Source organism: Nerophis ophidion, linkage group LG15, assembly GCF_033978795.1.
Source record: "Nerophis ophidion isolate RoL-2023_Sa linkage group LG15, RoL_Noph_v1.0, whole genome shotgun sequence".
Classification (NCBI taxonomy): Eukaryota; Metazoa; Chordata; class Actinopteri; order Syngnathiformes; family Syngnathidae; genus Nerophis; species Nerophis ophidion.
Genome location: NC_084625.1, coordinates 6,341,084 through 6,368,687, shown reverse-complemented (window position 1 = coordinate 6,368,687; position 27,604 = coordinate 6,341,084). Strand labels below are relative to the sequence as shown.

Sequence of the window (27,604 nt, the reverse complement as noted above, 5' to 3'; positions counted from 1 at the left end):
TGTAGTGGAATTTCTGACCTTTTGTACCATATTTTGGGTCTGTCGAAGTCCGAAAAGAATGTCCGTCAAAAACCCTTGAAGGATCATATGTGGGTGAAAGTTGAATTTGTGGTCGGTCGGACCATTCTACAAAATGTTCTGATTGTCAAATACGACTAAAGAATTCAAGGATGTTGCAGAACAAACAGGTCCAAAAACAACGGGACCTTGACACATAAGGGAAGCATCTACAGTGGGGCAAAAAAGTATTTAGTCAGCCACAAATTGTGCAAGTTCTCCCACTTAAAATGATGACAGAGGTCTGTAATTTTCATCATAGGTACACTTCAACTGTGAGAGACAGAATGTGGAAGAAAAATCCAAGAATTTGCATTGTATGAATTTTAAAGAATTTATTTGTAAATTATGGTGGAAAATAAGTATTTGGTCAACCATTCAAAGCTCTCACTGATGGAAGGAGGTTTTGGCTCAAAATCTCACGATACATGGCCCCATTCATTCTTTCCTTAACACGGATCAATCGTCCCCCATGCTTCACAGTAGGTGTGGTGTTCCTGGGATGCAACTCAGTATTCTTCTTCCTCCAAACACGACCAATTGAGTTTATACCAAAAAGTTCCATTTTGGTTTCATCTGACCACATGACATTCTCCCAATCATCCATGTATCCATTCTGGTATAAACTCGACTGGTCGTGTTTGGAGGAAGAAGAATACTGAGTTGCATCCCAAGAACACCATGCCTACTGTGAAGCATGGGGGGTGGAAACATCATGCTTTGGGGCTGTTTTTCTGCTAAGGGGACAGGACGATTGATCCGTGTTAAGGAAAGAATGAATGGGGCCATGTATCGTGAGATTTTGAGCCAGAACCTCCTTCCATCAGTGAGAGCTTTGAATGTTTGACCAAATAGCAGTAGAAGCATTTAAGTCTCACCTTAAAACTCATCTGTATACTCTAGCCTTTAAATAGAGCTCCTTTTTAGACCAGTTGATCTGCCGCTTCTTTTCTGTTTTCTCCTATGTCCCCCCCCTCCCTTGTGGAGGGGGTCCGGTCCGATGACCATGGATGAAGTACTGGCTGTCCAGAGTCGAGACCCAGGATGGACCGCTCGCCTTTGTATCGGTTGGGGACATCTCTACGCTGCTGATCCGCCTCCGCTTGGGATGGTTTCCTGTGGACGGGACTCTGGCTGCAGTCTTGGATCCGCCTTGAACTGAACTCTCGCGGCTGTGTTGGAGCCACTATGGATTGAACTTTCACAGTATCATGTTAGACCCGCTCGATATCCATTGCTTTCGGTCCCCTAGAGGGGGGGGGGGGTTGCCCACATCTGAGGTCCTCTCCAAGGTTTCTCATAGTCAGCATTGTCACTGGATGTGAATTCTCCCTGCCCACTGGGTGTGACTTTTCCTTGCCCTTTTGTGGGTTCTTCTGAGGATGTCGTAGTCGTAATGGTTTGTGCAGTCCTTTGAGACATTTGTGATTTGGGGCTATGTAAATAAACATTGATTGATTGATTGAAATGCTTATTTTCCACCATAATTTACAAATAAATTATTTAAAATTCCTACAATGTGAATTCCTGGATTTTTTTTCTTCACATTCTGTCTCTCACAGTTGAAGTGTACCTATGATGAACATTACAGACCTCTGTCATCATTTTAAGTGGGAGAACTTACTGACTAAATACTTTTTAGCCCCACCGTAGATGGCTAGTAGACCAACACTGTGTGAGAGTCACATGATCTCGATTCATCCAACGCCTCTGGAGGACGTTGTCTGTCTGCATGGGCAACTCAATCCAACTTTGTACTTTTTGATTATGGGTAAATAAAACTTTTGTACTAAATCCACTTTGTTTGTTGTTTAAGCTCCAGACCCTGCACCACACCTCAGTGGAAAAGGTTCAGGGCCCCCCCCCCTGATTTAGAGGTTGTGGTCCAGCCAGCGGATGTAGTTCTCCATGCTGCGGCGGCCCACGCCGGACATGACGGGCAGGTAAGTGAACGCCATGCAGCCGTGGAAGCCGTCCTCGTAGTGGTCGCTGGTGACCGTGACGCCGGCGTCCCGCAGTCGCCTGGCGTACATCAACCCGTCGTCCCTCAGGACGTCAAACTCGCACGTCATCACGTAGGCTTTCGGCGTCCTCCCCAGAACCGCCTGCTCCGCCAGCAGCGGCGCCGCCCGGGCGTCGAGCAGCGCCGGCACCTGGTCCAGCAACCCCGGCGATCCCCTCTCCGCCGGGACCGGCCGGAAGCCGTTTTTGCGTTCACCGGGCAGAAGCGCGGTCCAGTCCAGCTTGGCGCGCGTGGCGGGCTGGTCCAGGGCGCTGTGGTTGTTGGCGAGCAGCGCCGCCTCCAAGGAGGGGTCGGCGCCCAGGTAGAGGAGCCAGAAGTGGGCCATGAGGGGTCTGTAGAGGATGGGGACCGCCTGGTTCTGCTGGTAGGACGGCGTGTGGAAGTCCAGGGCCTGAAGGACCGGGTAGATCAGCGCCTGAGCCTTGAACCTCGCCGTGAGACCGTCGTCGGAGCCCAGCTGAGGACACAATCACACACACAGGATGGCGTTTCCTTCTTTCCGCCGCGACCAAGAGACGACGTTTGTCTTACTTCCTGCGCCACCGCCGCCGCCAGGTTTCCTCCGGAGCTATCTCCGGAGACGCACAGCCGCTCCGGATCCAGGCGGTACCGCTCCAGAACCTGGTCGGACAGGAAGGCCCTCGCCGCCGCCAACGCGTCGTGATACTGATCCGGGAACATGGCCTCCGGCGCCAGACGGTAGCTATGGCAACAAGGGTGTCACTCACTCCTACGGACACTAGAGGGCGTACAACGGGGCGGAAACTTACTCCACCGACACGACCACGGCGTCCAGGTCCTCCGCCATCTTGCGGCACAGACGGTCGTAGGAGCGCATCCCTATGAGGGCGAGAGACCGTGGAATGCTCAACAACAGCGCCCCCTGGAGGCCATGCTTGCAAATGACACAAAGACAACCTGGGGAACTGACCTTGGACCTGTGTGTGTTTAGCTCTGTGCTTCTCAAATAGCACCCAAAGGACCCCATTATATGTGTGTGGAGTGAGAGGGAGGGCGTGAGAGGCAAAAAAAAAATCAACATTACTTCAGAGGGGTGTGAAAAAATGATGTCTCCCAATACAAATTTAACTATCAGCAAAATTAATGCAGTGCTTCTTAAATAGTGGGGCGTGAGAGGCAATGACGTAATAGATTATTTAGCGTTAGTAAAGAACTACCTTGACATATAGTTAAAAAAATATATACATTTACATCAGGGGGGCGTGAAGAAAAATGATGTCTCATCATTTTTTTTTACTGAGATTAAGCTTTTTAAATAGGGGGGTGTGAGAGGCAATGGTGTAATAGATTCTTTAGTGTTAGTAAAGAACTACTTTGACACATAGTTAAAAAATATATATATTTACTTCAGGGGGGGCGTGAAGAATATTTCTGTCTCCTAATTTTTTTTTACTGAGAACAAGTTTTTTAAATTGGGGGGCGTGAGAGGCAATGACGTAATAGATTATTTAGCGTTAGTAAAGAACTACTTTGACACAGAGTTAAAAAATATATGTTTATTTCAGGGTGGCGGGCATAAAGAATATTTGTCTCCTAATTTTTTTTTACTGAGATCAAGTTCCTTAAATAGGGGGGCGTGAGAGGCAATAGTGTAATAGATTATTTAGTGTTAGTAAAGAACTACTTTGACACATAGTTAAAAAATATATATTTACTTCAGGGAGGGGGGCATGAAGAATATTTGTCTCCTAATTTTTTTTTTTACTGAGATCAAGTTTCTTAAATAGTGGGGCGTGAGAGGCAGTGAGTAATAGATTATTTAGCGTTAGTAAAGAACTACCTTGACATATAGATAAAAAAATATATACATTTACTTCAGGGGGGGCGTGAAGAAAAATGATGTCTCATAATTTTTTTTTACTGAGATTAAGCTTTTTAAATAGGGGGGCGTGAGAGGCAATGGTGTAATAGATTCTTTAGTGTTAGTAAAGAACTACTTTGACACATAGTTAAAAAATAACTTTTACTTCAGGGGGGGCGTGAAGAATATTTCTGTCTCCTAATTTTTTTTTACTGAAAACAAGTTTCTGAAATAGGGGGGCGTGAGAGGCAATGACGTAATAGATTATTTATTTAGCGTTAGTAAAGAACTACCTTGACATATAGTTAAAAAATATATACATTTACTTCAGGGGGGGCGTAAAGAAAAATGATGTCTGATACATTTTTTTTACTGAGATTAAGCTTTTTAAATAGGGGGGCGTGAGAGGCAATGGTGTAATAGATTCTTTAGTGTTAGTAAAGAACTACTTTGACACATAGTTAAAAAAAATATATTTACTTCAGGGGGGGCGTGAAGAATATTTCTGTCTCCTAATTTTTTTTTACTGAGAACAAGTTTCTTAAATGGGGGGCGTGAGAGGCACTGATGTAATAGATTATTTAGCGTTAGTAAAGAACTACCTTGACATATAGTTAAAAAAATATATACATTTACTTCAGGGGGGCGTGAAGAAAAAGGACGTCTCATTTTTTTTTTTAAACAGGGGGGCGTGAGAGGCAATGGTGTAATAGATTCTTTAGTGTTAGTAAAGAACTACTTTGACACATAGTTAAAAAAAATATATTTGCTTCAGGGTGGGGGGCGTGAAGAATATTTGTCTCCTAAATTTTTTTTACTGATATCAAGTTTCTTAAATAGGGGGGCGTGAGAGGCAATGGTGTAATAGATCCTTTAGTGTTAGTAAAGAACTACTTTGACACATAGTTAAAAAATATATATTTACTCCAGGGTGGGGGAGCGTGAAGAATATTTGTCCCCTAATTTTTTTTTACTGAGATCAAATTTCTTAAATAGTGGGGCGTGAGAGGCAATGAAGTAATAGATTATTTAGCGTTAGTAAAGAACTACCTTGACATATAATTAAAAAAAATATACATTTACATCAAGGGGAGGCGTGAAGAAAAATGATGTCTCATAATTTTTTTTTACTGAGATTAATCTTTTTAAATAGGGGGGCATGAGAGGCAGTGAGTAATAGATTATTTAGTGTTAGTAAAGAACTACTTTGACACATTGTTAAAAAATATATATTTACTTCAGGGTTGGGGGGCGTGAAGAATATTTGTCTCCTATTTTTTTTTTACTGATTTCAAGTTTCTTAAATAGGGGGGCGTGAGAGGCAATGGTGTAATAGATTATTTAGTGTTAATAAAGAACTACTTTGACACATAGTTAAAAAATATATATTTACTTCAGGGTGGGGGGCGTGAAGAATATTTCTGTCTCCTAATTTTTTTTTACTGAGAACAAGTTTCTTAAATAGTGGGGCATGAGAGGCAGTAAGTAATAGATTATTTAGCATTAGTAAAGAACTACTTTGAAACACAGTTAAAAAAAAAAAAAAAATACTTCAAGGGGTGGCCGTGAAGAAAAATGATGTCTCCTAATTTTTTTTTTACTAAGAACAAGTTTCTTAAATAGGAGGGCGTGAGAGGCAATATCGTAATAGATTATTTAGTGTTAGTAAAGAACTACCTTGACATATAGTTAAAAAAATTAATATTTACTTCAGGGGGGGCGTGAAGAAAAATTATGTCTCTTAATCTTATTTTACTGAGAACAAGTTTCTTAAATAGGGGGTCGTGAGAGGCAATGACGTAACAGATTCTTTAGTTTTAGTAAATAATTACCTGTACACAAAGTTAAAGAAATAAATATGTACATAAGAGGGGCGTGAAGAAAAATTATGTCTCCTCATTTTTTTTTTACTGAGAAAAAGTTTCTTAAATAGGGGGGCGTGAGAGTCAATGTCGTAATAGATTCTTTAGTGTTAGTAAAACATTACCTTGACACATAGTTAAAAATATATATATATATTTACTTCAGAGGGGGACGCGAAGAATAATTTTGTCTCCTAAAATTTTTTCCCCCACAACAAGTTTCTTAAAAGGGGGTCGTGAGAGTCAATGACATTATATATTCTTTAATGTTGGTAAAGAATTACTTTGACACAGTTAAAAAAAATATATATTTACTTCAGGGGGTGCGTGAAGAAAAATTATGCCTCCTAATTTTAGTTTTACTGAGATCAAGTTTCTTAAATAGGGGGGCGTGAGAGGCACTGATGTAATATATTTGTTTGTGTTAGTAAAGAACTACCTTGACACATAGTTAAAAGAATAAATATTTATTTCAGGGGCGGCATGAAAAATAATTATGTCTCCTGAAATTTTTTTATTGACAACAACTTTCTTAAATGGGGGGTGTGAGAGGCAATGACGTAATAGATTATTTAGTGTTAGTAAAGAATTACCTTGACACAAAAAAAAAAAATTCACTTCAGGCGTGGCATGAAAAAAAAATTATGTGTACTAATTTTTTTTACTGAGAACAAGTTTCCTAGATAGGGGGGCGTGAGAGGCAGTGCGTAGTAGATTTGTTAGTGTTAGTAAAGAACTACCTTGACACATACAGTTAAAAAAATAAATATTTCCTTCAAGAGTGGCGTGAAAAAAATTATGTCTCCTAAAATTTTTTTAATGACAAGTTTCTAAAATTGCGGCGGAGGGGGGGCCTGAGAGGCAATGGCGTAATAGCATCTTTAGTGTTGTAAACGACTATCTTACACATACAGATTAAAAAGTAAACATTCGCTTCAGGGGTGGGCGTGAAAAAAATTCTGTGTTTGGGGGGCGTGAGAGGCAATGGCGTAATAGCATCCTTAGTGTTGTAAACGACTATCTTGACGCATACAGATTAAAAAGTAAACATTCACTTCAGGGGGGGCGTGAAAAAATAATCTGCGCTTAGAGGGGGCGTGAGAGGCAATGGCGTAATAGCATCTTTAGTGTTGTAAACAACTATCTTGACACATACAGATAAAAAACTAGACATTCACTTCGGGGGGGCGTGAAAAATTATTCTGTTCCTAAAGTGGGTTGTGACAGAAAGTAAATAAACAATAATTTTGGGGAGTGGGGGGTAGGGGGGGGGGTTAATTTGACCAGGTTGTAAAATATGGAGTGGTCTTCCCTAGGGGGGTGGGGGGGGGCGGGGGGTGATGTGTATCTTTAGATGGTAGCATCTTTAGTGTTAGTAAACAACTATGCTGGAACATACGGATGAAAAAGTAAAAATTCACTTCAGGGGGGGCCTGAAAAAAAAATCTGTGCTGGGGGGGGGGTGAGAGGTAATGGCGTAATAACATCTTTAGTGTTGTAAACAATCTTGACACATACAAATTAAAAAGTAAACATTCACTTCAGGGGGGCAGGGGAAAAAAATTGTGCTTAGGTGGGCCGTGAGAGGCAATGGCATAATGGCATCTAAACAACTATTTTGACACATACAAATTAAAAAGTAAACATTCACTTTAAGGGGGGCATGAAAAATAATTCTCTGCTTAGGGGGCGGGGGGGCGTGAGAGGCAATAGCGTAATAGCATCCAAACAACTATCTTGACACATACAGATTAAAAAGTAAACATTTACTTCAGGGGGGGCATGAAAACAATTCTGTGCTTAGGGGGGCCGTGAGAGGCAATGGCGTAATAGCATGTAAACAACTATCTTGACACATACAGATTAAAGAGTAAATATTTACTTCAGGGGGGGGGGCGTGAAAAAAAAAATGTGCTTAGGTGGGCCGTCAGAGGCAATGGCATAATGGCATCTAAACAACTATTTTGACACATACAGATTAAAACGTAAACATTCACTTCAAATGGGGCGTGAAAAATAATTCTGGGCTTAGGGGGGGGCGTGAGAGGCAATGGCGTAATAGCATCCAAACAACTATCTTGACACATACAGATTAAAAAGTAAACATTTACTTCAGGGGGGGCATGAAAAAAATTCTGTGCTTAGGGGGGCGTGAGAGGCAATGGCGTAATAGCATTCAAACAACTATCTTGACACATACAGATCTAAAGTAAAAATTTACTTTGGGGGGGCATGAAAAAAACGTATGTGCTTAGGCGGGCCGTGAGAGGCAATGGCGTAATAGCATCCAAACAACTATCTTGACACATACAGATCTAAAGTAAAAATTTACTTTGGGGGGGCATGAAAAAAATTCTGTGCTTAGGGGGGCCGTGAGAGGCAATGGCGTAATAGCATCTAAACAACTATCTTGACACATACAGATTAAAAAGTAAACATTTACTTCAGGGGGGGCATGAAAAAAAATCTGTGCTTAGGGGGGCCGTGAGAGGCAATGGCGTAATAGCATCTAAACAACTATCTTGACACATACAGATTAAAGAGTAAACATTTACTTCAGGGGGGGCATGAAAAAAAATCTGTGCTTAGGGGGGCCGTGAGAGGCAATGGCGTAATAGCATCTAAACAACTATCTTGACACATACAGATTAAAGAGTAAATATTTACTTTGGGGGGGGGGCCTGAAAAAAAATTATGTGCTTAGGTGGGCCGTGAGAGACAATGCCGTAATAGCATCCAAACAACTATCTTGACACATACAGATTAAAAAGTAAACATTTACTTCAGGGACGGCGTGAAAAAAATGTCTATGCTTGGGGGACGTGAGAGGCAATGCGTAATAGCATCTCTAGTGTTAGTAAACAACTATCCTGACACATACAGATTAAAAAGTAAACATTCAATTCAGGGGGTGCGTGAAAAATAATTATGTGCTTGGGGGGGCGTAAGGGGCAATGGCGTAATAGCATCCAAACAACTATCTTGTCATACAGATTAAAAAGTAAACATTTACTTAGGGGGGGCGTGAAAAATAATTCTGTGCTTAGGGGGGGCGTGAGAGGCAATGCGTAATAGCATCTCTTGTGTTAGTAAACAACTATGCGGAAACATACAGATTAAAAAGTAAAAACATTCACATCAGGGGGGCGTGAAAAAATATTCTGTGCTTGGGGGGGTGAAAGGCAATGGCGAAATTCTGTGATTAGTAAACATTCACTTCAGAGGGGGTGAGTTTTTTTTCTGTGTTTGGGGGGGTGTGGGAGGCAATGGCGTAATAGCATCTTTAGTGTTGTAAACAACTATCTTGACACATACAGATTAAAAAGTAAACATTCACTTCTGGGGGGCGTGAAAAAAAAATCCTGTGTTTAGGGGGGGCGTGAGAGGCAATGACGTAGTAGCATCCAAACAACTATCTTGACACATACAGATTAAAAAGTAAACATTCAATTCAGGGGGGGCGTGAAAAATAATTCTGTGTTTTGGGGGGGCGTTAGAGGCAATGACGTAATAGCATCCAAACAACTATCTTGACACATACAGATTAAAAAGTAAACATTCAATTCAGGGGGGGCGTGAAAAATAATTCTGTGTTTAGGGGGGGCGTGAGAGGCAATGACGTAGTAGCATCCAAACAACTATCTTGACACACACAGGTTAAAAAGTAAACATTCACTTCTGGGGGGGCGTGAAAAAAAATCCTGTGTTTAGGGGGGGCGTGAGAGGCAATGACGTAATAGCATCTAAACAACTATCTTGACACACAGGTTAAAAAGTAAACATTCACTTCTGGGGGGGCGTTAAAGAAAATTCTGTGTTTAGGGGGGGCGTGAGAAGCAATGCGTAATAGCATCTCTTGTGAGAGGCAATGCGTAATAGCATCTCTTGTGTTAGTAAACAACTTTGCTGAAACATACAGGTTTAAAAGTAAACATTCACATCAGGGGGGCGTGAAAAAAGATTCTGTGCTTGGGGGGGCGTAAGGGGCAATGGCGTAATAGCATCTAAACAACTATCTTGTCATACAGATTAAAAAGTAAACATTTACTTCAGGGGGGGCATGAAAATTAATTCTGTGCTTAGAGGGGGCGTGAGAGGCAATGCGTAATAGCATTTCTTGTGTTAGTAAACAACTATGCTGAAACATACAGGTTTAAAAGTAAACATTCACATCAGGGGGGCGTGAAAAAAGATTCTGTGCTTGGGGGGGTGAAAGGCAATGGCGAAATTCCGTGATTAGTAAACATTCACTTCAGAGGGGGCGTGAATTTTTTTTCTGTGTTTAGGGAGGGCGTGAGAGGCAATGGCGTAATAGCATCTTTAGTGTTGAAAACAAGTATCTTGACACATACAGATTAAAAAGTAAACATTCACTTCTGGGGGGGCGTGAAAAAAAATCCTGTGTTTAGGGGGGGCGTGAGAGGCAATGGCGTAATAGTATCTAAACAACTATCCTGACAAACACAGGTTAAAAAGTAAACATTCACTTCTGGGGGGGTGTGAAAGAAAATTCTGTGTTTAGGGGGGGCGTGAGAGGCAATGACGTAGTAGCATCCAAACAACTATCTTGACACACACAGGTTAAAAAGTAAACATTCACTTCTGGGGGGGCGGGAAAAAAAATCCTGTGTTTAGGGGGGGCGTGAGAGGCAATGGCGTAATAGTATCTAAACAACTATCTTGACATACACAGGTTAAAAAGTAAACATTCACTTCTGGGGGGCGTGAAAAAAAATCCTGTGTTTAGGGGGGGCGTGAGAGGCAATGACGTAATAGCATCCAAACAACTATCTTGACACACACAGGTTAAAAAGTAAACATTCACTTCTGGGGGGGCGTGAAAGAAAATTCTGTGTTTAGGGGGGGGCGTGAGAAGCAATGCGTAATAGCATCTCTTGTGAGAGGCAATGCGTAATAGCATCTCTTGTGTTAGTAAACAACTTTGCTGAAACATACAGGTTTAAAAGTAAACATTCACATCAGGGGGGCGTGAAAAAATATTCTGTGCTTGGGGGGGCGTAAGGGGCAATGGCGTAATAGCATCTAAACAACTATCTTGTCATACAGATTAAAAAGTAAACATTTACTTCAGGGGGGGCATGAAAATTAATTCTGTGCTTAGAGGGGGCGTGAGAGGCAATGCGTAATAGCATTTCTTGTGTTAGTAAACAACTATGCTGAAACATACAGGTTTAAAAGTAAACATTCACATCAGGGGGGCGTGAAAAAAGATTCTGTGCTTGGGGGGGTGAAAGGCAATGGCGAAATTCCGTGATTAGTAAACATTCACTTCAGAGGGGGCGTGAATTTTTTTTTCTGTGTTTAGGGAGGGCGTGAGAGGCAATGGCGTAATAGCATCTTTAGTGTTGAAAACAAGTATCTTGACACATACAGATTAAAAAGTAAACATTCACTTCTGGGGGGGGCGTGAAAAAAATCCTGTGTTTAGGGGGGGCGTGAGAGGCAATGGCGTAATAGTATCTGAACAACTATCCTGACAAACACAGGTTAAAAAGTAAACATTCACTTCTGGGGGGGCGTGAAAGAAAATTCTGTGTTTAGGGGGGGCGTGAGAGGCAATGACGTAGTAGCATCCAAACAACTATCTTGACACACACAGGTTAAAAAGTAAACATTCACTTCTGGGGGGGCGTGAAAAAAAATCCTGTGTTTAGGGGGGGCGGGAGAGGCAATGGCGTAATAGTATCTAAACAACTATCTTGACATACACAGGTTAAAAAGTAAACATTCACTTCTGGGGGGCGTGAAAAAAAATCCTGTGTTTAGGGGGGGCGTGAGAGGCAATGACGTAATAGCATCCAAACAACTATCTTGACACACACAGGTTAAAAAGTAAACATTCACTTCTGGGGGGGCGTGAAAGAAAATTCTGTGTTTAGGGGGGGCGTGAGAGGCAATGACGTAATAGCATCCAAACAACTATCTTGACACACACATGTTAAAAAGTAAACATTCACTTCTGGGGGCGCGTGAAAAAAAATCCCATGTTTAGGGGGGCGTGAGAGGCAATGACGTAATAGCATCTAAACAACTATCTTGACACACACAGGTTAAAAAGTAAACATTCACTTCTGGGGGGGCGTGAAAGAAAATCCTGTGTTTAGGGGGGGCGTAAGAGGCAATGACGTAATAGCATCCAAACAACTATCTTGACACATACAGATTAAAAAGTAAACATTCACTTCTGGGGGGGCGTGAGAGAAAATAATTGAGAACCACCGGTCTAGCTGCACGCTGGCTTCTACTCACGTGCGCTGAGTAGGCTCCATCCTCCGCCGTGGAAGTAAACAATCCCCCTTTTGAGGTCCCCGCCCCCTTTGGCCCGGAAGACGCGCGCTGGCACGCCGCCCAGCGTGGCGTCGCTCACGTCCACCGCGGGGCCGGGGCGAGCCTCGATCACCTCCACCCAGGACACCACCTTGTTGAGGAAGTGCACGCGGTGGCACACGCCCAGCGCCTCAACCACGTCGCCCTGCAGACACCAGGTCAGTGAGGTTAGAACAGGGGTCACCAACGCGGGCACCAGGTCGCCCGTAAGGACCAGATGAGTCGCCCGCTGGCCTGTTCTAAAAATAGCTCAAATAGCAACACTTACCAGTGAGCCGCCTCTATTTTTTTAATTTTATTTATTTACTAGCAAGCTGGTCTCGCTTTGCTGGATATTTTTAATTCTAAGAGAGACAAAACTCAAATAGAATTTGAAAATCCAAGAAAATATTTTAAAGACTTGGTCATCACTTGTTTAAATAAATTCATTTATTGTTTTTACTTTGCTTCTTATAACTTTCAGAAAGACAGTTTTAGAGAAAAAATACAACCTTAAAAATGGTTTTAGGATTTTTAAACACATATACCTTTTTACCTTTTAAATTCCTTCCTCTTCTTTCCTGACAATTTAAATCAGTGTTCAAGTAAATTTATTTTTTTATTGTAAAGAATAATAAAATACATTTTAATTTAATTCTTGGTTTTTCGACAAAGAATATTTGTGAAATATTTCTTCAAACTTATCATAATTAAAATTAAAATAAAATTATTCTGGCAAATCTAGAAAATCTGTAGAATCAAATTTAAATCTTTGAATTTCTTTTGAAATGTTTGTTCTGGAAAATCTAGAAAAAAATAATAATTTGTCTTTGTTACAAATATACTTTGGTCCAATGTGTTATATATTCTAACAAAGTGCAGATTGGATTTGAACCTATTTAAAACATGTCAGCAAAATTCTAAAATTAATCTTAATCAGGAAAAATTACTAATGATGCTGCATAAATTATTTTTTTTAATTTTTTCAAAAAGATTCGAATTTTCTCTTCTTTTTTTTCGGTTGAATTTTGAATTTTAAAGAGTCGAAATCGAAGATAAACTATGTTTCAAAATTATATTTTTTGTGTGTTTTCTCCTCTTTTAAACCGTTCAATTAAGTGTTTTTTTCCATTTATTCTCAACAAAAAACCTTCCTTAGAAGGAAAAAAAATATATTTGACGTAATGACAGACAGAAATACCCTTTTTTTGTTGATATTTTGTTTGTTTCTATCTATATTTATTGTGATGGGGCAGTTTAGCTCGGTTGGTAGAGTGGCCGTGCCAGCAACTTGAGGGTTGCAGGGTTCGATTCCCGCTTCTGCCATCCTAGTCACTGCCGTTGTGTCCTTGGGCAAGACACTTTAAACTCACCTTAAAACTCATCTGTATACTCTAGCCTTTAAATAGACCTCCTTTTTAGACCAGTTGATCTGCCGCTTCTTTTCTTTCTCCTATGTCCCCCCCTCCCTTGTGGAGGGGGTCCGGTCCGATGACCATGGATGAAGTACTGGCTATCCAGAGTCGAGACCCAGGATGGACCGCTCGCCTGTATCGGTTGGGGACATCTCTACGCTGCTGATCCGCTTGAGATGGTTTCCTGTGGACGGGACTCTCGCTGCTGTCTTGGATCCGCTTGAACTGAACTCTCGCGGCTGTGTTGGAGCCACTATGGATTGAACTTTCACAGTATCATGTTAGACCCGCTCGACATCCATTGCTTTCGGTCCCCTAGAGAGGGGGGGTTGCCCACATCTGAGGTCCTCTCCAAGGTTTCTCATAGTCAGCATTGTCACTGGCGTCCCACTGGATGTGAATTCTCCCTGCCCACTGGGTGTGAGTTTTCCTTGCCCTTTTGTGGGTTCTTCCGAGGATGTTGTAGTCGTAATGATTTGTGCAGTCCTTTGAGACATTTGTGATTTGGGGCTATATAAATAAACATTGATTGATTGATTGACTTTACCCACCTGCTCCCAGTGCCACCCACACTGGTTTGAATGTAACTTAGATATTGGGTTTCACTATGTAAAGCGCTTTGAGTCACTAGAGAAAAAGCGCTATATAAATATAATTCACTTCACTTCATCAGTGTTTCCACAAAGATAAATATCATTAATTATTAATAATAACAGAGTTAAAGGTAAATTGAGCAAATTGGCTATTTCTGGCAATTTATTGAAGTGTGTATCAAACTGGTAGCCCTTGGCATTAATCAGTACCCAAGAAGTAGCTTTTGGTTTCAAAAAGGTTGCTGACCCCTGAGTTAGTTGGATTATGGGAAGGGAACGAATCACAATGACGGGAGGAACCGGCGGTTCGGCATTCAGGCCAAACCTGATAAGCAGGTTAAAGGTCACGTGACAATCATGTGACAATATTACAAAAACTTATTTTTTTTTAAATATATGATAATTTCGTTAATAATTATTGTAATTATTAATACGAAATTACTGAAAAAGTCAAGCAACTTTCATGCCATTTTGATGAGCATGTTTTCTTTCCAAAATAAAAGCACCGCACCCCCCTCCCCCAGCTGTCATGTAAGCGCTCACCGCATGGAAGAAGCTCCGGAAGAGGGCGTCCAGCAGCATCAGCTTCCACGGCTCCGCCACGCCGCTCGGCAGCGGCAAGTAGACGTAGTAGGCGGCCGCTGCCAGCAACACGGCTCCGGCGAAACGCAGCCTCATGGCGGCGGGGGGGGGGTGTTAGGTGCTCCGCTCCGGGGTTAGGAACACCCTCGCCGGGTGCAGGGTTCAGGCGAACACCGGGCAATAACCCTGATTTCAGAATAAAAGCCGGGTGAGGATTGTGCGCTCATCTGGTGCGAAGAAGAACGGGACTCAGAAAACAATGCTTTTATTTTGGAAAATGCTCAGCGGAAATTGTTCGCGCCTTGCGTAACGATGTTTTTACAGGGAAATCAGCCCCCTGCTTGTATTGTACGGCGCAATTCACGCAAAAAATCCTATTAAATGTTCGGAATTGCTTTTAGAAAAGTTAGTATTTTGCCTAAATCCTTGTTGGGGGGATTTGGAAGGATGCGTTTGAGCAGTTTAAAAATATACACATGTTCGAGTGAACAAACGACATGTTTACATGTTATTAGTATGAGCAGTGTTGTATATTTATGGCGGTTTATTATTAGCAGTTAAACACTGCCACCTACTGAGCATTTTCAGTACTGTTCAAATAGCCTGCACGTGACCCAGGGGTGTCCAAACTTTTTCCACTTAAGTCTGCACACTGAAAAATCAAAGCAAGTTGGGGTCATTTTGATATTTTTTATTTTAAAAAACAATATATGTATAAAAATATACATTTAGACCTCCATTCAGGCTTGATCCCGGTGACACCAAAGGGTTTTGGTCAAAAAATATTAAAAATGTGTCATTATTCAGTATTATTATTATAGGCTTAAATGTCTAGAGAAGGGGTCACCAACCTTTTTGAAAGCAAGAGCTACTTCTTGGGTACTGATTAATGCGAAGGGCTACCAGTTTGATACACACTTAAATAAATTCCCAGAAATAGCCAATTTTCTCAATTTACCTATAAGTGAATTGTATTTTATATAGCGCTTTTCTCTAGTGACTCAAAGCGCTTTACATATCTAAGTTACATTTAAAGCAGTGTGGGTGGCACTGGGAGCAGGTGGGTAAAGTGTCTTGCCCAAGGACACAACGGCAGTGAGTAGGATGGCGGAAGCGGGAATCGAACCTGCAACCCTCAAGTTGCTGGCACGGCCGCTCTACCAACCGAGCTATGCCGGTTTATAATAACTCTATGTCATTATAAATAATGAATTATATTTATCTTTGTGGAAACACTGATCATCTTAATGATTTCTCACAATAAATATATATATATATTTGATGACATGTTTTAAATAGGTTCAAATCCAATCACCACTTTGTTAGAATATATAACAAATTGGACTAAGTTATATTTCTAACAAAGACAAATCATTGTTTCTTCTAGATTTTCCAGAACAGAAATGTTAAAATAAATTCAAAAGACTTTGAAATAAGATTTAAATTTGATTCTACAGATTTTCTAGATTTGCCAGAATATTTTTATTTATTTTAATCATAATAACTTTGAATAAATATTTCACAAATATGCTTCGTTGAAAAAACAAAAGCTAAAATGAAGAATTAAATTGTTTCATTACTCTTTACAATAAAATAAAAAATGAAAAATACTTGGAACATTGATTTAAATTATCAGGAAAGAAGAGGAAGGAATTTAAAAGGTAAAAAGGTTAATGTGTTTAAAAACCCTAAAATCATTTTAAGGTTGTATTTTTAAATTGTCTTCCTGAAAGTTATAAGAAGCAAAGTAAAAATATAAATACATTTATTTAAACAAGTGAAGACCAAGTCTTTAAAATATTTTTGGGGATTTTAAATTTCTATTTGAGTTTTGTCTCTCTTAGAATTAAAAATGTCAAGCAAAGCGAGACCAGCTTGCTGGTAAATAAATAAAATTTAAAAAATAAAGGCAGCTCACTGGTAAGTGTTGCTATTTGAGCTATTTTTAGAACAGGCCAGCGGGCGACTCATCTGGTCCTTACGGGCGACCTGGTGCCCGCGGTCACCACGTTGGTGACCCCTGATGTAGGATATACAAATGTGTATCCATCCATCCATTTCCTACCGCTTATTCCCTTTGTGTATAAAACCTAATCATATTGTTTCCTCAATTTAAAAATAGCTGACTGGTGTTTTCCCCCTTCTCTGGGATTATATTCCCAGTTTAATCTCGGACGTCCGGTCACTTACATCACATAAAAATATTATATTACTGTTAAGCAAACTATGAATAATAAAGAATGTGTCCTTTATCATAGCTACACGTATGACAAAAAAGTGCGTGAAAATGAGTGGTATTCAGTGAGGTAAAATGAATTAAAAGCGCTGGCAGTTCATTGCTCCTGCCAGATGAATTGCACTGATTTGAGCGGATCACCACTCCAAGATGGCGGCCCCGCGTCTCGTCAGTAGCTCTCCATGCTAAATTTCCTTTTTACATTGACTGACCCTTGACCACAGAGGAAGAAGCGAACAATAAAATTGACAGGCTTACCGTCCAATCAAAAAAGAGGAACTTCCTGTTTTGACCAATCGTTGCTTTCAGGGGGCGCGAGTCCCCGCCTCTTGGCCGACAGATAGCATTAGCTGCCGGGTCGCCTTCAGTCGCTGTCATCAGAAGACCAGCTTCCACGTTCGCTTTGGGTTAAAACAGTTAAATGGTTACATTTGAGTAAAAATATAGTTTTAGGCGAAAAACCGCCTGGCGTTTGCTGACTATTCCACAGTCGAGGTAATACCGCATTCACCGCTTTGGTTAGCATTGATGCTAGTGCTAATGTTTGCGCTGTCACAGGAAGTTGGCTTTTCTGGTCATTGATTGATTGATTGATTGATTGATTGATTGGTTGGTTGGTTGGTTGTGCTTGTGTCCTCGTCCGCAGCTGCCGTCATGGGCGAGGTGGAGCTGTCCTGCCGGGCGTACGTCAAGATGTACCTGCACGCCTGCTTGTTTCCCCGCTGCAGCGTCAACGGGCTGCTGCTCTCCTCCAGCCCGGCAGGGGGCGACGTGTGCGTGACTGACTGTGTGCCGCTGCTGCACTCTCACCTGTCTCTGGCGCCCATCACTCAGCTGGCTCTCACTCAGGTAAGTAAGGGACACCTTAGAGGCCTACTGAAATGAGATTTTCTTATTTAAACGGGGGACAGCAGGTCCATTCTATGTGTCATACTTCATCAATTCGCGATATTGCCATATTTTTGCTGAAAGGATTTAGTAGAGAACATCCACGATAAAGTTCGCAACTTTTGGTCGCTAATAAAAAAGCCTTGCCTGTACTGGAAGTAGCAGACGATGTGCACGTGATGTCACGGGTTGTGGAGCTCCTCACATCTGGACATTGTTTACAATCATGGCCACCAGCAGCGAGAGCGATTCGGACCGAGAAAGCGTCGATTTCCCCATTAATTTGAGCGAGGATAAATGATAAATGGGTTGTACTTGTATAGCGCTTTTCTACCTTCAAGGTACTCAAAGCGCTTTGACATTACGTCCACATTTACCCATTCACACACACATTCACACACTGATGGAGGGAGCTGCCATGCAAGGCGCCAACCAGCACCCATCAGGAGCAAGGGTGAAGTGTCTTGCTCAGGACACAACGGACGTGACGAGGTCGGTACTAGGTGGGATTTGAACCAGGGACCCTTGGCTTGCGCACGGCCACTCCTCCACTGCGCCACGCCGTCCCAATGAAAGATTCGTGAATGAGGAAAGTGAGAGTGAAGGACTAGGGAAAAAAAAAAAAAAGACTATACAGTGGGACACATTAGACACATTTACTAGGATAATTCTGGAAAATCCCTTATCTGATTATTGTGTTACTAGTGTTTTAGTGAGATTATAAAGTCATACCTGAAAGTCGAAGGGGTGCGGTGACCGCCAGTGTCTCTGAGGGAAGCCATGGAGGAGCCAAGAAAGTCGCAGCTGCCTCTTTGACAGCTGCTGCAGGAAGAACGACACAAGCTCTGCTCATGTTTACAGTAAGAGCCGACTTATTACCACAATTTTCTCATCGAAACCTGCCGGTTGACATGTGGTAGGGAAACATGTTCGCTTCACCGCTCTGTTCTACATTAAAGCTTCACAACAAACAAAGAAACGCCGGCTGTGTTTGTGTTGCTACAGCCGGCCAAAATACATCGCTTTCCACCAACATGTTTCTTCTTTGACGTCTCCATTATTAACTGAACAAATTGCAAAAGATACAGCAACACAGATGTCCTGAATATTGTGTAATTATGCGATAAAAACGGACTACTTTTAGCCGTGATCGGTGCTGGAAGAACATACCCGCTGCCACCGGTGATGTCACGCCCACGCGTCATCATTTCGCAACGTTTTCAATTGCAATTTAGTAAACTAACTCGGCCGTATTGGCATGTGTTGCAATGTTAATATTTCATCATTGATATATAAACTATCAGACTGCGTGGTCGCTAGTAGTGGCTTTCAGTAGGCCTTTAAACGGGGGGGATAGCAGGTCCATTCTATGTGTCATACTTGATCATTTCGCGATATTGCCATATTTTCGCTGAAAGGATTTAGTAGAGAACATCCACGATAAAGTTTGCAACTTTTGTTCGCTAATAAAAAAGCATTGCCTGTACAGGAAGTAGCAGACGATGTGCGCGAGACGTCACGGGTTGTGGAGCTCCTCACATCTGAACATTGTTTACAATCATGGCCACCAGCAGCAAAAGCGATTCGGTACAAGAAAGCGACAATTTCCCCATTAATTTGAACGAGGGAGGATGAGGAAAATGAGAATGAAGGACCAAAAGGAAAAAAAAAGACAAGTGCAGTGGGAGCGATTCAGATGTTATTAGACACATTTACTAGGATAATTCTGGAAAATCCCATATCTGCTTATTGTGTTACTAGTGTTGTACTGAGATTATATGGTCGTACCTGTACAACCTGATGGTCGGCCTTCTTCAGCACCAGTCAACGGGTGGTGGCGATGCCCTTCGCAGGGGACCCTCTTCGAAACACGATCTTTTGAAATGATCGCTGCATAATACACCGTACTTTGCGTGTGTGGTCTAATCCAACCGTGTTCGCTTGACCGCTCTGTTCCATAGTAAAGCTTCACCGTCATCTTTCGGGAATGTAAACAATGAAACACCGGCTGTGTTTGTGTTGCTAAAGCCGGCCGCAATACACCGCTTCCCACCTACAGGTTTCTTCTTTGACGTCTCCATTATTAATTGAACAAATTGCAAAAGATCCAGCAACACAGATGTCCATAATACTGTGGAATTATGCGATTAAAGCAGACGACTTATAGCTGGGATCGGTGCTGGATCAAAATGTCCTCTATAATTCGTGACGTCATGCGACGTTTTAGCATGATACTTCCGCGCAAAATTTAAAATTGCAATTTAGTAAACTAAAAAGACTGTATTGGCATGTGTTGCAATGTTAATATTTCATCATTGATATATAAACTATCAGACTGCGTGGTCGATAACTGAAGCAAGACTATTTGCAAGTAAAAAAACAAAACAATTTTCTGTCCGCCTGCTTCTTCTTGTTTTAATTCCCCCTCGGGGATTAATAAAGTTTTTGTTATTAAAGTGTTATTTTTGGCGGACGGCACCATGCGCAAATAACAGTATCTCTGATGGCCTTCAATTGACTCTGCAGCCCCAGCAGTTGTACGTGACCAATTACAGGCACTTTGAGTGCAAGTGGATCACGCAGGGTGGAATATTAATGACAAGTTTTAACTTAAAAAAAAAAAAATTTTTATACCTACCTACAGTTTTTTGAATTGAATAATCATTTTTTTTTTTACATAGGAATTGTTTTTGTACTTGTGAATTGTGTAATTTGTCCTCTAAAAATAGTTTTATACTTGCAAATTGTTTATTTTACTTGCAGAAAAGTATTTTTATATTTGTGAATATTTTTTTTTTTTACTTAGGATTTGTTTTTATTTTTTTAAATTGAATGAAAACCGCTGTCTAGTTGTCAATAATTTTTTTAACTGAAGAGAATAGTTTTATTTGCGAAAGAATGTTGTTTTTTTTTATTTGCAGAAAATAGTTTTTAATACTGCCAATTGTTTATTTTACTTGCAGAAAAGTATTTTTATACTTGTGAATAGTTTTTTTTTTTTATTAGGATTTGTTTTTGTTTTTTAAATTGAATGGAAAACCGCTGTCTAGTTGTCAATATTTTTTTTAACTGAAGAGAATAGTTTTATTTGCGAAATAGTTTTTTTTTTATTTGTAGAAAATAGTTTCAAATACTGCCAATTGTTTATTTTACTTGCAGAAATGTATTTTTATACCTGTGAATATTTTTTTTAACTTGCAAATCGTTTTTTTTTAAAATAAACATTTTTTTTTTACTTAGGATTTGTTTTAGTTTTGTTTTTTTAGATGAATGAAAACTGTTTTGTGTGCTTGTGAATTTTTTTTTAATCTAAGATATATATTTTTTTACATAACTGTTTTTTTTTTATTTGCAGAAAATAGTTTTTAATACTGTAAATAGTTTATTTTACTTGCAGAAATGGGTCCTCGTGTGTGTGAGTATGAATGTTGTCTGTCTGTGTTGGCCCTGTGATGAGGTGGCGACTTGTCCAGGGTGTACACCGCCTTCTGCCCGAATGCAGCTGAGATAGGCTCCAGCCACCCCGAAAGGGACAAGCGGTAAAAAAATGGATGGATGGAAAATACTTTTTATACTTGTGAATTGTTTTTTGAAACTGAACTAAACATTTTTTTTTTAACATAGGAATAGTTTTTTTTTACTTGTAGAACATTTTTATTTTTAATCTTCCAAATCATTTAAATTGAAGAAATGTTTTTTTTTTACTTGCAAATCCCTTTTTAATTGAAGAATATATATATATATATATATATTTTTTTTTTTTTACTTAGAAATCGTTAATCGTAGAACATTGTTTTTAACTTGCACATCCTTTTTTAAATTGGAGAAATTTTGTTTTTTTGACATAGTAATCAAAGTGAATGAATTTTTTTTTTGAAATTTAATACATTTTTAAAATTTTTTTTACTTAGGACTGTTTGTTTTTATACTTGAATGTTTTTTTTTTTACTTGCATATTTTATATATATATATATATATATATATATATACTTGGGAATTGTATTTTTTTTAATGCAAATCTTTTTTTTATTGACGAAAAAAAGCTTTTCTTTTTAATTGCTGAACATTGTTCTTGTTCCAGGTGGACGTGTGGTGTTCTCAAACCCAACAGAGGATTGTGGGATACTACCAAGCCAATGCCTGCGCATCAGACAGCAGGTGAGTTTTAACCAGCAGGTGGCGCTACTACCATCTGGCAGCATTTAATTTGACTCTTTCCCTTGACAGTCCAACACAGGGAGCCACGAAAATAGCAGATAAGATCGCAGAGCAGTTTGACGGAGCAGTTTTATTGATGGTTAGTATGATACATTTTTACTTGTTACTGTCTCTTTAAGACTATGCTGTCCAAAGTAATGACATAAGTACGATATGCTGTACAAGTAGGACGCGTATGTAGAGATAGAAGTAGTTTTTTTGTTTAATAATAGTGGTTTCCCCTTATTTTGTTCTCTATCTATTCTTTTAAATGGGAATTCCCCAATTGTTTTTCTTAAATAAAGAAGATGCAGTATTAAAGGACAAGACATTTACAACATTTCGTCGGAATAAAGTAATGTAAAAATAATAATTAAAAAACTGACTGAAAAAACATAACATGAAGAATGATTTAATTTACTATTAGTTTGAAAATGTAGATTTAAAAAAAGAACCCACAAAAAATATTAATGCAGCAAAATGTATTTGGCTGTAGAAACTCCACAAAAAATAAAGAGACCACTAAAATAACATCCTGGACCCGAATGAATGAAATATTCTATTAAATGATTTGTACTTGACATAGTTGAAGGTGTTGACAACAAAATCATACAAAAAGGAATGAAATTGGATCTGGAGTCACACGACCGGCTTTTTTTGAGCAGTTTATATGGTTAGTAGAATTTTTTTTTAGCAGTTTATATGGTTAAATAGATATTTTTTGAGTATTTTTTTAGGGTTATTTGCTTTTTTTTTGGAGCAGTTTATATGGTTATTTAGATTTTTTTGGAGCAGTTTATATGGTTATTTGCATTTTTTTTTCAGTTTATATAAATATTTAAATTTTTTTTTTCAGTTTAAATGGATATTTGCATTTTTTTGAGCAGTTTATATGGATATTAGCAATTCTTTAGCAGTTTATATGGTTATTTGCTTTTTTTTTGAGCAGTTTATATGGTTATTTTGATTTTTTTGAGCAGTTTATATGGGTATTTGCATTTTTTTGAGCAGTTTATATGGATATTAGCAATTCTTTATCAGTTTATATGGTTATTTGCATTTTTTTAGCACTTTATATGGATATTTGCTTATTTTAAGCAGTTAATATGGATATTAGCATTTTTTTTTGCAGTTTATATGGTTATTTCCATTTTTTTAGAACTATATGGATATTTGCAATTTTTTGTAGCAATTTATATGGTTATTTGCATTTTTTTGAGCATTTTATATGGTTATTTGCATTTTTTGGAGCAGTTTATATGGATATTTGCATTTTTTAGTAGTTTATATGGTTATTTGCATTTTGTTGAGCAGTTCATATGGTTATTTGCATTTTTTTTAGCAATTTATATGGTTATTTCCATTTTTTGAGCAGTTTATATGGATATTTGCATTTTTTGAGCAGTTTGTATGGTTATTTGCATTTTTTTTAGCAGTTTTAATGGTTATTTGCATTTTTTTTATAGCAATTTATATGGTTATTTGCATTTTTTTGAGCAATTTATATGGTTATTTTGCATTTTTTTTTAGCAGTTTGTATGTTATTTGCATTTTTTTTAGCAGTTTATATGGTTATTTGCATTTTTTGAGCAGTTTACATGATTATTTGGATTTTTTGAGCAATTTATATGGTTATTTGCATTTTTTTTTGCAATTTATATGGTTATTCAGGAATTATTTAATAATTATATGTATATTAACTATAAAAAATCTAAACATTTGTGGATTTTTAATGACAATACAATTAAAAAGGCTTATTACAAAAAAATGACTATTGGTGCAGTATATTTGACGCATTTTTCCGCCACTAGATAAGATTGGTTTTACTCAAAATCATCTTTTAATTGTTCTGTACGCGTCTTTTGGGTGAAGAAAGTTATGATGCAGTTAAATTGTTTGCCGCGGTGTGGATGAGGTACCTAAATAAGTGTATATATGACATATCTGGCTTGCAAACACCTGGAAATAATAATAATAATAATAATAAATTACATTTTTAACGCACTTTACATTTTTTAAATTCTCAAAGTGCTACAAACTATAAAAATTAAAAATAAATAAAATAAAAAGAATCGAAAGTTAGAATATATAATACAAAATTAAAATAGAAATGAAAACATGACACACACTAGATAATCATTAGACAAAACAGAAACATAAATAATGATATACATAAAAGCATGAAAGCACTGGATAAAACCGATATGATGATGTGCATGATATGTGTCAATAAAGTACTTCATATTTTCTCAATAAATGCAATAGATTTTTTTTCATTTTGACAGAAAAAATAAGTACTGCTTGAAATTGGATACCTTTTCAACTTTAATAGTATCCATTATTGCAACAAATATTACAGTATATTATCATACTTGTCTAAAAATACTTAACATTACAGCAAATGAATAAAAATGACAATACATTTTACGTTGTTCTTTACAGCATGTTACTCTACGTTGAAAAAACACTACTACTGTTTTTTTTGCGTTACAATTGTGTTGACTGAGCTGCCAGATTTTGACTGCAAAATTTACGGTTGTTTTTAACGGTGTGTTACTGTAAATGGAAAGACGCAACATTTGTTTTTACGGAATAAAAACTGAGAGTTAAGTTGCCAGAATTTAAAAAAAAATCACTTGTACTGTTTTTCCATTCACAATATAATGTTGTAACAAATCTAATTTAACACACACAAAAAAAACAGTGGTATTGTTTTTCCATTTACCGTAAAATGTTAAAAAAATTATAAAAAAAAACACCCACAGTACCATGTTGTAAATGTAATGTTCCATCCAGCCATCCATTATACAAGGTGGGGTCGCGGGGGCAGCAGCCTAAGCAGGGAAGCGCAGACTTCCCTCTCCTCAGCCACTCGGTCCAGCTCCTCCCGGGGGATCCCGAGGCATTCCCAGGCCAGCCGGGAGACATAAAGTAGTCTTCCCCGTGGCCTCCTACCGGTTGGACGTGCTAGAAAAACACCTCCCTAGGGAGGCGTTCGGGTGGCATCCTGACCAGATGCCTGAACCACCTCATCTGGCTCCTCTCCATGTGGAGGAGCAGCGGCTTTACTTTGAGTTCCTCCCGGATGGCAGAGCTTCTCACACTTATCTCTAAGGGAGAGAGATGAAACACCTTTGGGCCGCTTGTACCCGTGATCTTATCCTTCCGGTCATAACCCAAAGCTCATGACCATAGGTGAGGACGGGAACGTAGATCGAACGATAAATTGAGAGCTTCGCCTTCCGGCTCAGCTCCTTCTTCACCACAACGGATCGATGCAGCGTCCGCATTACTGAAGACGCCGCACCGATCCGCCTGTCGATCTCATCATCCACTCATGAACAAAGATTCTGAGGTACTGGAACTCCTCCACTTTGTTGCAAGACCTACTCCCCAACCCGGAGATGGCGCTTCACCCTTATCCGGGAAGAGAAAAAGGTTTTTACTGTAAAATGGACAGTCTACTTAAAGCAATGTATATAATTAATGATGAAATCCAGAGGCAGATTCAAACATCATTCATTGTTACACGCGGCCCTGGGCAGCACGGTGGTACAGGGGTTAGTGCATGTGCCTCACAATACGAAGGTCTTGAGTAGCAATGGGTTCAATCCCGGGTTCGGGATCTTTCTCTGTGGAGTTTGCGTGGGTTCCCTCTGGGTACTCCGGCTTCCTCCCACCTCCAAAGACATGCACCTGGGGATAGGCTCCTCCCACCTCTAAAGACATGCACCTAGGGATAGGCTCCTTCCACCTCCAAAGACATGCACCTGGGGACAAGCTCCTCCCACCTCCAAAGACATGCACCTGGGGATAGGCTCCTCCCACCTCCAGACATGCATCTGGGGATAGGCTCCTCCCAACTTCAGACATGCACCTGGGGATAGGCCCCTCCCACCTCCAAAGACATGCACCTGGGGATAAGCTCCTCCCACCTCTAAAGACATGCACCTGGGGATAGGCTCCTCCCACCTCTAAAGACATGCACCTGGGGATAGGCTCCTCCCACCTCTAAAGACATGCACCTGGGATAGGCTCCTCCCACCTCCAAAGACATGCACCTGGGGATAGGCTCCTCCCACCTCCAAAAACATGCACCTGGGGATAGGCTCCTCCCACCTCCAAAGACATGCACCTGGGGATAAGCTCCTCCCACCTCTAAAGACATGCACCTGGGGATAGGCTCCTCCCACCTCTAAAGACATGCACCTGGGGATAGGCTCCTCCCACCTCTAAAGACATGCACCTGGGGATAGGCCCCTCCCACCTCCAAAGACATGCACCTGGGGATAGGCCCCTCCCACCTCCAAAGACATGCACCTGGGGATAGGCTCCTCCCACCTCCAAAGACATGCACCTGGGGATAGGCTCCTCCCACCTCTAAAGACATGCACCTGGGATAGGCTCCTCCCACCTCCAAAGACATGCACCTGGGGATAGGCTCCTCCCACCTCTAAAGACATCCTCCTGGGGATAGCCCCCTCCCACCTCCAAAGACATGCACCTGGGGATAGTTTGATTGGCAACACTAAATGATTGTCTTCCGTCGTTCTGTGTTGGCCCTGTGATGAGGTGGCGACTTGTCCAGGGTGTACACCGCCTTCCGCCCGAATGTAGCTGACATAGGCTCCAGCACCTCCCGCGACCCCCAAAGGGGGACAAGCGGTAGAAAATGGATGGATGGCCAAGCGGCCTTCACCGAAAACATCCCTGGTAAATGTGAGGTTTGGCGCCCTCTGCAGCTCGACGGCAGTAAGATGTCACCTGACTTCCGGGTCCCTCCCATCGTGATGTACGAGCGCAAAGACTCCAGATGGACGCTCAAAGACAAACACATGTAAGAAAGTTCTGGGCTTTATCAATAAACTTTTGATTGATTGTGTTAAGTATCTAAGTTTTATTTTTCTAATTCCCTCGGTCCAGGATCATGCTGAGGCAATGGGAGGAGACCCGGGCCATCGCCAGCCAGATGCTGGACTCAGGCGACCACGCGCTCCTGGTGGATTTCGACAGCCACCTGGACGACATCACCAGAGACTGGACCAACCAGAGAGTCAACGCCAAGATCGCCGAGCTGGCGTCGCCGGCTAACGGCAACATCTGAGACTGTAGACCTTCCCCACCTCAGACCACGTGGGAGTTTGTAGACGGTTTTATTGCTGGTCCCCCCCCCCCGCGCACACTACATGCAAACTGTAAAAGTGGAACTGGTGCTGCCTTGAGGACGCACACACACTGGTTAGCACAGCTAGGCTAAATAGCAGCTGACATCACGTAAGTAACATTAGACAGCAGCTGACTACTTTCTACACTTGTGGTGTATTCTCTAACAGTCTTGTTGAAGTGAGTGATAACATAGTTCTACTGGACTCTACATACCTGATTAAATGTGTTTAAGAAGAATTGTGTGGTTTTATGGGAGAAAAGGAAAAAAAAAAAAAAAACCTTCAGAGCGAGGATTCGGGTGTTGTTGGCACGGGGACCAGGTCGAGCGTGATCTCGCCCTGCAGGAAAGGTAAAGACTCCAGGAAGTCGCGAGCGGTTTGGCCCTGAGCCTGCACCAAAGTGACCTGCGGAGGAGGAGGAGGAGGGAGGGGGGGTT

At 40.5% G+C, this 27,604-nt stretch overlaps 3 protein-coding genes across 8 annotated transcripts in view; 1 reads left to right on the top strand and 2 right to left on the bottom strand.

The window, feature by feature from the left end:
• Positions 1-573: 573 nt before the first annotated feature.
• On the bottom strand, positions 574-17,881 carry LOC133569142 (neutral cholesterol ester hydrolase 1-like). Of its 3 annotated transcripts, XM_061921319.1 has the most exons (6): positions 17,176-17,313; positions 14,643-14,867; positions 12,035-12,257; positions 2,851-2,920; positions 2,612-2,783; positions 576-2,537 (listed from the first exon to the last, which is right to left on the bottom strand). In XM_061921319.1, exons 2-6 carry the CDS (start codon positions 14,775-14,777, stop codon positions 1,929-1,931), a joined length of 1,209 nt encoding a protein of 402 aa, XP_061777303.1. In that variant the 5' UTR covers positions 14,778-14,867; positions 17,176-17,313; the 3' UTR covers positions 576-1,928. The 3 variants fall into 3 exon arrangements, with proteins under 3 accessions (XP_061777304.1, XP_061777303.1, XP_061777302.1); XM_061921320.1 differs by lacking the exon at positions 14,643-14,867 and having other exon boundaries at positions 574-2,537; positions 17,176-17,881; XM_061921318.1 differs by lacking the exon at positions 17,176-17,313 and having other exon boundaries at positions 14,643-15,294.
• Positions 17,246-27,405, top strand: emc9 (ER membrane protein complex subunit 9). The gene is made up of 6 exons (XM_061921322.1): positions 17,246-17,412; positions 17,564-17,766; positions 21,887-21,963; positions 22,033-22,102; positions 26,745-26,839; positions 26,926-27,405. The coding sequence occupies exons 2-6, from the start codon at positions 17,572-17,574 to the stop codon at positions 27,104-27,106; spliced, it is 618 nt and encodes a 205-aa protein (XP_061777306.1). The 5' UTR covers positions 17,246-17,412; positions 17,564-17,571; the 3' UTR covers positions 27,107-27,405.
• Positions 24,304-27,604, bottom strand: part of irf9 (interferon regulatory factor 9) — a 60,377-nt gene continuing 57,076 nt past the window's right edge. For 2 of the 4 annotated variants that reach the window (XM_061921317.1, XM_061921316.1), the window contains exon 10: positions 24,304-27,572. In XM_061921317.1, coding sequence (XP_061777301.1) covers positions 27,450-27,572 — 123 coding nt within the window. In that variant the 3' untranslated portion in view covers positions 24,304-27,449. The remainder of the gene's footprint in view (positions 27,573-27,604) is intronic. The other 2 variants (XR_009809764.1, XR_009809763.1) reach the window with 2 other exon arrangements.

Coding starts and splice junctions, on each gene's coding strand:
- LOC133569142 (XM_061921319.1), bottom strand. CDS start 14,777: ATGAGGCTGCGTTTCGCCGGAGCCGTGTTGCTGGCAGCGGCCGCCTAC. Junction 12,258..14,642: donor TCCGGAGCTTCTTCCATGCG/GTGAGCGCTTAC, acceptor TGGTGTCTGCAG/GGCGACGTGGTTGAGGCGCT. Junction 2,784..2,850: donor GCCGTGGTCGTGTCGGTGGA/GTAAGTTTCCGC, acceptor TTGTTGCCATAG/CTACCGTCTGGCGCCGGAGG.
- emc9 (XM_061921322.1), top strand. CDS start 17,572: ATGGGCGAGGTGGAGCTGTCCTGCCGGGCGTACGTCAAGATGTACCTG. Junction 17,767..21,886: donor CTCAGCTGGCTCTCACTCAG/GTAAGTAAGGGA, acceptor TTCTTGTTCCAG/GTGGACGTGTGGTGTTCTCA. Junction 22,103..26,744: donor ACGGAGCAGTTTTATTGATG/GTTAGTATGATA, acceptor CGCCCTCTGCAG/CTCGACGGCAGTAAGATGTC.